Source organism: Eschrichtius robustus, chromosome 1 (genome assembly GCF_028021215.1).
Source record: "Eschrichtius robustus isolate mEscRob2 chromosome 1, mEscRob2.pri, whole genome shotgun sequence".
In the NCBI taxonomy this organism is placed as follows: Eukaryota; Metazoa; Chordata; class Mammalia; order Artiodactyla; family Eschrichtiidae; genus Eschrichtius; species Eschrichtius robustus.
The window spans coordinates 37,572,655-37,584,747 of NC_090824.1; the positions used below are offsets into that span (position 1 = coordinate 37,572,655).

A 12,093-nucleotide genomic window follows, 5' to 3' on the forward strand; every position below is an offset into this window, starting at 1 on the left:
ACAATGCAAGTAGTATAGATTTGGACTCTAAACCTGTTTGAGATATAGGATGGTTCTGATTTCTCATGGGAGACCCTCTTTTCCCACCCACAGTCGGAATAAGTAGGTCCTAGTCCTTTCTCTGGGTTAGAGATTTTCTTGTTGGCCTTTCTCCCTTTCTCTTCAAGGGCCCTGCCAATTCTGGAGTATCCACTCCAATGCATGGACTCTCATGAGCCCTTATGAACTCTAAGCCCCGGGACGTCTGATTCTTTCCCTTCTCCACTTCTCCTGGAATTTCTCTTTAAAAAAAAAAAAAATCTACGATCAGTATAAACTTAAGACAAAGTATAACTTAATAAGCATACATATTGAACCTCTGAGCATAAATGGAATTTTCAAAGTTAATAATAAATTTAAAGTAGAAAATGACCATTCTATCAAAAGCCTGGTTCTGATATATTGCTAACTATATTTACTTTTTTAAAAACTGTTGCTTTTTTTCAACCATGTATCTTTTCTTTGAGTTTGGCCTGTTTGGAAAAGAACAGGAGAAAGAATATCACCAATTCTCCTAAAGGGTAGGACTGTGATACTGTCATTTTTATGTCCCTTAATTCACAAAGTAAACATTTTACTTTAACATTTAAAACACTGAGCTTTAAGTAACTGAGCATTGTCTCTGGCTTGCGCAAACCTAGCAGCACAGTCAAGAGGTAAAGACCGTGACAGCTTCACTATCCTTTTTCCCATTCAGGGGCAATGGCCCCGTGGCTATAATAATTCTGTGACAGTGAGAAGCTACATCTATCACTTATAACCTGCCAACATTGGGACAGTGTCATACATACTCTAGAGGATATATTTCTTTCTTCTCTAAAGCATTCCAACATGAAGTAGTAAAAAACAATTCTAAGCATAAGCAAACATCCATCACTTTTAGAGACAAAACCGAATGGCAGATCAGGTTAATCTCAGAGGCTGCCTCTTTCTCTTAGCATATTGTCTAAAATGTTAACGTGACCCTTAACGCACTTAAGACTCAGCCAGCCCTGCCTACCTCCCAGGCCTCACCTCTGTCCTTCTCCCCTCCTCCTCCCCCTATGCAGCGGCCGTATTCCAGTTTCTGACTCCTCACGCTCTCTCCCCCCACAAGAGGAAATTCTACTTTCTCTGCCAAGAGTGCTCCTGACACCCAGCTCTGAGCTCTGTTATCTCCAATCCACCCTGCTGGTCTCAGGTCAAGTGTTGTTTCTTTAGAGAAGCTCTCTGAACTTCAGAGAACTACAGTTCAAGCCAGCCTCCTTTATTATAGATTATCATGGAAACGTGTTCCTTCCTTTAGTTGCTGTAATTAGCCTCTCATCAGTTAATTAGTTGATTAATGTATGTCTCCTCCTCTAGACCAGAAGCTCTATGAGAATAGAGACCACGTCTATTTTCACTCACCGATGGACCCTAACTGCCCGTTCAAGAAATTTTTACTGAATGGATGTATAGATGAATTCACATTAGAAAAAATAAATAAATAAGAGAATTTCATTTAGTCTTCGATTGCCAAGATTAACAATTTGTGGTTTATAAAGTAGAGTTGGAAAGAAATTGAGGACCCATCAATCTAGCAGCTGTGGACCAGAGATCTGTTAGGAATTACAGGAACAGGGCTTGGTTGGGCTTAACGAGAGTAGAGAAGGTTTGAAACACGCACGAGAACTGGAGTCAAATAGCATACTGGCATATTAAACCTCAATGAACAACCCAGGTAACACATTCAATAAAACTGTGAGGTAGACCACCAAGCATCAGGCTGGGTGGAGGTGCCTGGCTCTAGTCCCAGCTCTGCTAGAATGAGAACTTGGCTGATTAACATCTTCTGAATTTAATTCCCTAACCTGAAACACAGGGTTAGGATAGAAATTTTCTAAGGTTTCTCAGCCTAAGATTTCAGGACTCTGGAGCGCGTTCTCAAACGCATGCTGCTTGTAGATGTTAATACCATGTATACCATGTAAGTCACTTGTCCTGTAAAGAAATAAATCTTGGATTGAGAAAAATACTTCTAGAGTAAGAAACAAGATTTGCATCCTGGCCAGAAGAGCAAAGTAATACACTTGGAAGACAGAGTTGACACATGGCCCAACTACATGTTCCATTACAAAATTTTTTTTACTGACTTACTAGGATAACCAACACCAGAAATAAACATCATTTACTCCAGGCCTGAAAACTCTTTCCTCCTTTTCATTCTAGTACTGACTCCCCTGAGTTTCTGCTCGCTCACCCACAGCTGGACACCTTGCATGTTTTGTATCTGTGATCATCCACTTTCCAGGATTTCTCTATGGGTGCCTTCTTAAATATTGAAATTATAAATGCTCAGAAAATGTTGAAAAGAACAAAAAATGATTCAGACATACTAAATTATACCTAATGACAGGGAAATTAAAGAGGTAATTATAGACAAACTTTTTTTTTTTTTTTTAAGAGCAATTATGTCATGTAGGTTGACATTTGGGAAGGAGTGGGCAAAAAAGATCATTCAATACAGGTTAAGCTGTAATGTTGCTTTCTGAATTTTTAGAAAAATAATAAATGAAGAATGTATCAGTTTCCCTGTGTTTCCTTTTTATCATTTCCTTTTATGGACACCTGGAATCTTAAGAGATTAGCCAGTCCTCATTTTTTATCATATCCTAATTTGTTACTTCACTTAACCTATATAGAAAGGGGGAAATGGAAGACAGTTTTGCCTTTTCATATTTAAAAACTTTTAGCAATTCACCTCTGTAAAACTATCCAGTATGATCTTGAATCATAAGCACCCACACCCTTCAGACTGCATTTTGTAACTTCTTTTGTCTCTAAGTCTGCATTAATATTTTTGATATTAAAGAAAAATTCAGCCAAAGGTCCGGATCTAAAATAGCTCCTAAATTTCAACTAAAATGGAATTCTTGGCAATGGATTCAAACATATACATGCTAAAATGGCAATTTTTGAAAAGTGCATTCACACTTTCAGCAACTCTAAGACCAAATGCAATTTATTAAAGAAATAATAAAATTAAATAAAACTTCCTAAAATTTTTTCTGGAGATGATTTTACATAATCTGATAAAAGCCCTTCTAGGCTCCAAAAAGGCACATGAAATGAGCATTAATTAGATATTTAATTAGTATTAGATTTTAAACTGTGACAATTGTATCCTCACTTCTAGCTGAATGACTAGCACAGAAGAGGTCTCAATAACTGTTTTTAATGAATTAAATGGTTATTTTCACTGTCACAATAGTTTTTGATTAATCAGATTTATAATTCTGTAAATTGTGCTTTTACGTGCTCTATGTATTCATTATATAGAGACTCTTGCTTAAGTAATTTCCACCTGCGTCTTATATTTGTCACTTTGTATTATATTTGTCTATGCTTATTTTGATCTCTTATACTAGTTGTAGTTCAACTTTCAAACTGCTCTGGTATAGAGAACAAATTTGTAGTTACCAGTGGGGAGAAGTTAGGGGGAAGGAATAGGGGATTAACAAACTATTCGGTATAAAATAAGCTACAAGGATATATTGTACAACATGGGGAATATAGCCAATATTTTATAATATCTATAAATGGAGTATAACGTTTAAAAATTGTGAATCGCTATATTGTACATCTGCAATTTATATAATATGGTACAGCAACTATACTTCAATTTAAAAAAACTTAAAAAATAAAAAAAATTTTTAATAAAATGAAAGTTAAAAAAAATTTTTTAAACTGCTCTTGATCTTGGTCTAATGTTACGTAGAATAAAGTAAATACAGTCAGTACTTAGTGTAGAGAAAATAAGAAGCACAGATTCAAGAAAAAAGATTCATGTTACAAAAGAGGGAAAAAAACGGTAAAATGTTGCTAGAAATTAAAACTAGATTCCTCTAGGCCAGACCTGCAAAAATTATTTGAAGACTTAAGTCCCTCCATCTGCTCTAAAAAACAATCATTCTAATGAAGTATCATAAATTATCAATAACTCATCATTCAAGATTAAGTGAAATCTTAATAAATAAAAAAATCTTATTGGCTTATGATCTTTATATAGTTTTCAATATACTCTATTGAATTTGGAGGGTTCACAGCCAAAATGGGTCTGAGAAGCTACTCTTAAAGTTATTAAGCAAATCCCTTTAGCAATGTCATGAATTAGGATAGAAAGCACTCAGGTATTTTTCCTTTTTTACTTATTTACTGCTCTTTAAATACCACTAAGAAAGTTTCTTTTACACGTACGGCTTCAAGAGTTTCACCACAGGGCCCTAATCCTTTAAGACATATTTCCTTAGCTCTATCTAACACTGTTTGTGGGATTTAGAAGTCTTCTCCGATGGCCAGAGAGATGCTCCGTTGGCATTTAACCTTGTTTTACGCATTTCTAGAAAACCCTATCTGGTTCCTCTAATCCTCCATGATTTCTGCTCTAGGAAGACAACAGAAGTGCAGGCTCTCTTCATTCCTGTGTATCATGTATTCCATAAAAAGCCGACGAGGACCCACACCTGAATGGTCTAACCTTTGCTGCTGTCCCACTGGACCCTGGATTGTGAGAGGCTGACTCTCTTCAAATGTAGCTTACTGGATGGCTCTTTGTGCCTTTTCCATTTCAATCTCTAACCTATGAGAAAGCACTTTAAGAGCTACAGGAAAATGTACCCATTTGGATGTTTAGAGTGAAAACAAAACAACATTCTTCTTTCTTCTCCACAGGGACAATCAGGAGCCTGAATGTCGATATTCTCACACCAAATGATCTGACAACATTTAGAAATACATTTGCAGTACAGGGTTAACATAAGAAGAAAGGCCCCTATCCTTTCAAACGGTCTCTGATTTCATTATGAAATCAACCGAAAAAAAAAAAAGACCCTAAAAAATAGGGCTGTTGGATTTTTTCCTAAGAAATGTGGGTAGAGCACATTTTCTTTTGCCTTTTCCAATTTGCCTTTGAGCTCCTGATCCAGGAAACTGTAACTGATTACATATCAGAGAGAATAATAAACCTAAATTGATGACTGACATTTCTAACAGATGAACAGTAATATTTCACTGCTGAAATCCTGGACAGTTTTCTAAGGGCTCTTTTGACAAGTGGGCATCATAAATAGCCAGCAGATTGAGGGTTTAATTATGAAATCAGAAGGCTTGATTCACGACCCTCTTTTCAGAGTCCAACAACACCTCTTCATTCGCAGACACGACGTCTTAGAGATGCAATCACAAGCACTTACCTTATTTATTTCCCAGTCTTCCTCCAACTTTTCCACTGCAGCTGAGTCCTGAGTGGACTCCTGTACATCAGAAGTGACCTGCTCCTCTCTGCCTGGCAGAGGAAACTTTTCTTTCTTTTCTGTTGAGCATTTTGATTTGAGAATGCTGTTGAGACAATTTTCCATCTCCTGTTTAGCAGATTCAAGTCTGTTTTCCAAATCTTTCTGTTTACACTTAAGTGATTTTATATCATCTTTAATAATCTTCTGTCCCACTGAAGATGTATTTTGCTTGATGGATTTTGCTAAAGCTAAGATCTTCTCTAATGTGCCATCTTGTAAACGCAGACTATTCTCTAGTTCCTGTGAGTGGAGAAAAGATTGTCACAGAAGTATCACTGTTCAATTGTCACAAGAGTTAACTGACTTTTGTAAATCATAGCGAGTTCTGCTTCACTAGTGGAAAGTATAAAAAACTTATCAACCCATATCACAAAGAAGGAACTTTGGGCAAAATTTAAACCAATGTAGCAGCCCAGATCAAATTCTCTAACAGATTTTATAAGATGCTAGAAATGTATAAGAAGTAACAGAGAAAATTTTCACAACCCAGTTCCTGGAACATAGGAAACGGTCAACACATATTTGTTGAGTATATATTTTGTTCAAGATACTACATAATATACAAGTAATACTAAAATCAAACACAATCAAAACAATAATAAGTGCCTACTTTGTGCAAGGCCCTAAAAAGAATAAAAGAATCATTTAGAGTGTGCCTGCATGAATCTAGTGCTAATATTCAAAATTCAGAGCAAAGTTTAAATCAATCTATCGAATGCAATATCTTAAATATATTAGAAACTCAATCAATATTTACTAAATGCATGAATGGATGAGGCTAATTTGAGACCTCTACACGCAAAAGGAATTTGATAAACTATAGCAGCTACTGATGTTACTACTGAGATAGAATAAGCCTTAAAGTTACTAGGTGAACTATATAGTACTTATTAGTCACTGTTCTAATGGAATATGCAATAAATATTCATTCATTCATCTAACAAACAGCAAGTATTATGATAGGTTTTGAAATTACATAGATGAGTAAAACACAGTCTCTTCACAACCCTACAGTCTAGTGAGAAAGACAAAGAAATAAACAGATAATTGTAACAGAATATGGAGAGATGTATGCTAACAAATATGTACAGGTCATCGAAACATTTTAGCTGGAAGAAGGGAGTTCCAGAATGCATTTTGGATAGACCCAAGGTGGCCATGGGATAGCTGCACTGGAGAGGGTGATACTGCAGGCAGGGTGACCATTCAGACGTCTAATGCAGGGATCTGTGAGATGAGGGTCTGCTCTAATGCAGCAGTAATGGGGGTAACGGTGGAGGGGCAAATTGTTGAGATAATCCAGAGATGAAAGAGACAGCACTTGATGTCTGTCTAGACTGGGGAGTCTGGGAAAGGATATCCAGGTTTCTGACCCGGCAGCCTAGAGAGATGGTGTAGATACCCACAGAGTCAGAGAAGAAGAAGCAGGCTCATTGGTAGGGAGCTGGGGTATGGAGAAAGGGAAGGAGATGATGAGTTATTTTCTGGACATGCTGAACCACAAATAACTATGAGACACCCGAGGAGAGATGTCTAGTGGGGTCAGAAGACCCAAGTTGTAGCCCCACTCTGTCATTTAACCTGGGTGACCTTGTAAGTTCCTCGCCTCTCTGGAACTCAGCTCATCATGTATAAAATGAGGAGTCTTGGGACTTCCCTGGTGGTGCAGTGGCTAAGATTTCACGCTCCCAATGCAGGGGGCTGGAGTTCGATCCCTGGTCAGGGAACTAGATCCCACATGCATGCCACAACTAAGAGTTTGCATGCCACAACTAAGGAGCTGGTGAGCCGCAACTAAGGAGCCCTCGAGCTGCAACTAAGGAGCCCGCGAGCCACAACTAAGGAGCCCACCTGCCGCAACTAAGACCCAGTGCAACCAAATAAATAAATAAATATTTTTTAAAAGATGTGTTTAAAAAAAAAAAATGAGGAGTCTGAACTTGACGGCTTCTGAGATTCCTTCTAGCTATAGCAGAATGCTATATTTTAATTTTTCAACAGGAGCCTGAGCTCCTCAGAGTGAGGCTCGTGTCTTGCACTCTTCTCAGTATCCAAGGCACCCAAACAGTGCCTTGGACACGATGAGCCCTCAACATCTGTCAAATTATCACTGTTAAAAGGGAGGTAGCCTTGTCACAATGTCAAGCTGTTCTGGAGGGGAAATCTTGCTTGATTCCCAGGTTCCTAAAAAGAGGAGATAAGAAATTCCCAAGCTCATGCCAGCAGTGCTGCCCTGAGACTCACCCCATGCAATCTCCAGTCAAATAACTGTGAAAGAAGCAGCTAAGAAAATGCTTTACTCTGTTTTCTTCTAGAGGACACCAATTGGGCCTGTTTATGTTGGCCGTGCAAACAGGGAGCATCCAAGGAATGTGTTTTGAGAATGTGGGTAAAGAGCCGCAATCCTTACTGTATAAGGAGAGGGGTTGTTGAAGTGAGGCTGAGAATTTTAAAAGCCCTACATCTGCAGAGACCTCTAAGGTAGTCCATGACTATGAAAATTAATAAGGTGAAAATTATACAACTCCCATCCACCCATGATGAAGAATGCAAAATTGAATCATTTCCCCCTAGGTCTTATTGCATTAGTTGTATCCTTTGAATACCCAGTATCTCCTGGAATCACTGTGCTGTCTCTAAAACAAAGATCTCCAGGAGCTATAGACTGCTCATGGGTGAAATTGTCTCTGAGGGTCCAGAGCACACAGTACTGTTCAACTCGAATTATAAATGGATTTGCTCACTAAAGAAGAACATTTCCACTTTTTATGACTGGTCAGGACTTTATCCAATAGTCATCTGAATAGCATTTTCAGCATTTGAATTTTTTCTTTTTTTATTTCTTTTCTTTCACCGTTTGAATTTTTGATCAAAGACACTGATTTGTCAAGTTGTAATTAATATTGATTTTTGAAAAATGTCTATCATGTCTGGACATTGTTTAATACCTGCAGTTTCTGCATTTTTTCCTCAATTGCTATTTGATCCACAGGCTTATCAGAAAAACCGACAAATTCCTTGGAGATATAGTCCAATGCAGTATTTAGGTCTGTGATGCAAACCTGGTATGAGTCGTGTTCTTGAACATGACCTTCCAATTTTTGCACAGACTCCTAAAAATAAAACATTGACAATGCATGCATTAGGTCCCGGAATTATCCCACTCAGAAAATAATTAAATGGTTCATAAACATTTGTTTTATAAGGTTTCATCTTTAAAAAGGAATATGGCCATAAATCATCCAGAGTTCTTAAGTAAAGTTTTTAGTGTTGAGATTTTTGTTTCCCCCATGTTTCTTTGCCTTCACTTCACTTCCGAAACAATTTGTCAAAAGGTTTACAAAATGAAATGACTACAAATTATATCATCAAATCACAAACACCCATAACAAAGCAGTTCCCTTAATTATCCTTCTTACTACAACCAAGTACCCACTCTTGGAAATGAGACTATGTGAAATCAACCTAACCTCGGATTCCTTTCCTAAGACTCAAACTCCAAAATTGTGTGTTAGGAAAAAGTAATCCTAACTCAAGAGCAAAACCACCTTCAGGTTCTCTCCCTGGAATAAGAAAATAAGGTGACCGCACCTGATCAGAAAAGAACAGCAATTATTAAACTAAATAACTTACAGCCAAGTGGGTATAATCTTCACCCCTGCACAACTCCTACTATCTGTATAAGCAAGATTTCTTATCCAGGTAATCCTTATATTGAATCTGGCTTTCAGTATGCAAAGAATTATAAACAATTCTCTTAAGAGAATAATATGCCTCATGACAAGATGACATTTTACCTCTTAATTCTTTTATTGCAGATCATGTGGAAAGACTCAAGGGAGAAACCTGATAAGGTTTATACAGAATAATGGGTATAACTATTATAATAGATGATAGATGGATGGATATGTGAATGGATAGACGGATGAATGCAAGCATGGATGAATGGATGGATAGATGGATGCTGCATGGACAACTTTGACACTGTTACCTACATAAAGATGCCTAAACATACCTTAATCCTTCCAACCCCTTATGAGGGGAACTTTGATGAGAGGAAATAACACTATTATCAAATAATACACACTGGATTTCTCTAGCAAAACTGACCAAATTGATTGCTCCATCTTGAGTAGTTAGTATTGGTATCTAAAACTGATAAATGTTAAAAGCTTTTGATTTACCAAAAGAACAAAACAATGGTCCTATATACAAATATTACATAATTATGCATAATTAGGACAATCATTTAAAATTTTATTTTGACCATTTCACCTGTAGTTGTTGAAGAAGACTTTCATGTAGATGCTTTATTTCCAGCCACGGCTCTTCACTAAAGTTGGGATTTTTAGTGCACTCTAAGAGGTAATTTCCTTGAGATTTTAACTCCTCTAGTAAGGATGTCAAATCTTGTGCTTTCTGGAGGAATTTCTTATAAATTTTTAATTGAGCTTTCTTCTCCTGCAAACCATGTTGCAGAGCAAAGCCCACTTCTTGTTTCTTTTTTAGTTCTGTGAGCATTAATCTCAGATCCTCTTTACTTTGCAAATACTTCTCGCCTTCTAGTAGAAGCTTTTCTTGATGGCTAAATTTAACAAAGTATTTTACAAATGAAATGATATATCAAAATCTTATAATACAACATGCATTATTATAAAAAGCATTAAAATAACACTACTGTACATTATTCCCAGGGGCTTCTTTGGCATTATAACATTCTAAATAGCACTAAGTTTAGCTCAGAAATCAAGATTAAAATTAGTTGTGGTATTACTTTAAAAAAGTATTGTTTTTTTTGTCACATAATTTGATCTGAGAACAAATACTTAATAATTTAGATTTCAAACTATTCCAGTTTTTATTGTTTAAATATAATTATAATATTCCATGTTTTTCTTTTTCATACAAGTAAAATAAATAAGCATTCAGTATATTGGCCAACTAACTAGTTTATGTTCTCTATAGCTTGAATTTGTTTTGACCTGTTTTTCTTAGAAAAATATAAAATTTACATTTCCACCAAATATTAAATGTGCCATTTAAGACATATGAATTAAGAATTTTCATCAGAATTATGCCCATTAAATTCAGACAATGTTTATCAATGTTTACACGTTTAAGAATCTCTTAGCATATATATTTAAATGCATGAATTATCCTGCAGTAATACCAGGAAGATACTGAGGTTGTCTGGGGAAAGGGTGTTTTGGTACAGAAGGGGAGTGTTGAAGGTGGAATGAGGTAGACAATGTTAATTTGTTACCAAGGGCCCCATGGGTTGATGCACCAGCCAAAGTAAACACTGCCACTGAGTTATGACAGCATGTTTCATATCTGATGCAGAGGACTATTCTTCGCTTCTGCCTCAACACTGTGATTGCCCCTGATATTACTTACTTTCTCTCCAACAGATATATTATATCCACAACCAGAAGGCAGACAAAACATACTTGTTACGGCTTCACTGTGCAATGAAAAACCATGAAAGTGGTGAAGGCATGCCCTTTACCTTAGATATGTGTTGGCTAAATGGAGTGTGTTGTCCCACTGGCTCTTGATATCAGTAAGGGTCTTTGGAACCATCGGAGCCTTGCTGCTCTCAGCCTGACTCACGATGGTCTGTATTTTAGCGTCCCCTTCAGGCTTTAGTAAAATGATTTCCTAAATCAAATAAAAAAGATCTTAAAATCTCATTCATACCACTCAGGGATATTTCATATGATATGTTTTTATTTATAAACATTATTCAGAGATTCTAACTGCAGAGTAGATTTCAAAATTACCCTTTCATTTTTATATATTCCCCAAATACAAAGACATCCTTCACGTTGTATAGAACTGGTTCTCAGTGAGCATTTGTCACATTGATCTGGTTGCATTCGTACTCTTCTCTTGATTCTCAATTGCCCTCAAAGAAATTATATGCCAAAAAATCCCTGGCAAATCCTCCTTCCAATCTGTACCATTATTTATAAATAAAGAGTGAGGGTAACAACCTGAACAAGACACCTCTATACACCCAAGATTGGGTTTATGGCTTCCCATAGGAAAATGCAGAGTGCCTCAAGCCAACTACTGTTTCTCCACCACAGCGTAATTAATTCTCATTCCCTGCAATTTTATTTTCCTCTTTTGCTCCAAACAATCAAGTTCCTCCCTTCTTGGAAACACTACTCCAGATTCACCATCCCTGGAAAACCTTTCAGATATAATCCCAAATGATTCTGATCACTTCAGTATGTCAAACGAACCCTCATAGCTTGACCACATCATCCTCTGCACTCGGTATCTGATAAACTAAGAACCACACAACCCACTCAGTATCTAATATCCTTTAGGAACCATACGTATCCACTCTGAAGACGAGTTCCTCTCCAGCCCTCACCTTGACAGTGCCGATGCCCCTGATGTACTGACATACATTCTTTTAACATCCTAGCAAATTTCCCCCTGCTGCAGCTCTAATTTATCGTTTTAATTTCATTTCTTCTGCACTCGGTGAAGATGGACAACTGGACATTGCTCTCACAAAGAGAGGATATACTTTCTCCCTTCTCTATGCATTACAATAATTTTAGATCCATCATAGCCCTTCTCTTTCGCAAGCTCAGTCATCTGAATTCCTTCAACCAATCTGCAGTGATCCTATTTTCCATTAAAAAACAAATCTTTGCAGTTTTCCTCTAAACCTTTTCAAAATTAGAGTTCACTCTGACCTCCGAAATTTAGTTTCCACAGT

The 12,093-nt window shown here is 36.9% G+C and overlaps 1 protein-coding gene across 3 annotated transcripts in view; it reads right to left on the bottom strand.

Annotated features, from left to right (window-relative positions):
• SYNE2 (spectrin repeat containing nuclear envelope protein 2) overlaps window positions 1-12,093 on the bottom strand; it is a 273,887-nt gene that overhangs the window by 153,414 nt on the left and 108,380 nt on the right. For all 3 annotated transcript variants that reach the window (XM_068544299.1, XM_068544308.1, XM_068544289.1), the window contains exons 41-44: window positions 10,864-11,015; window positions 9,630-9,939; window positions 8,303-8,467; window positions 5,253-5,594 (exon numbers count right to left, since the gene is read on the bottom strand). In XM_068544299.1, coding sequence (XP_068400400.1) covers window positions 5,253-5,594; window positions 8,303-8,467; window positions 9,630-9,939; window positions 10,864-11,015 — 969 coding nt within the window. The remainder of the gene's footprint in view (window positions 1-5,252; window positions 5,595-8,302; window positions 8,468-9,629; window positions 9,940-10,863; window positions 11,016-12,093) is intronic.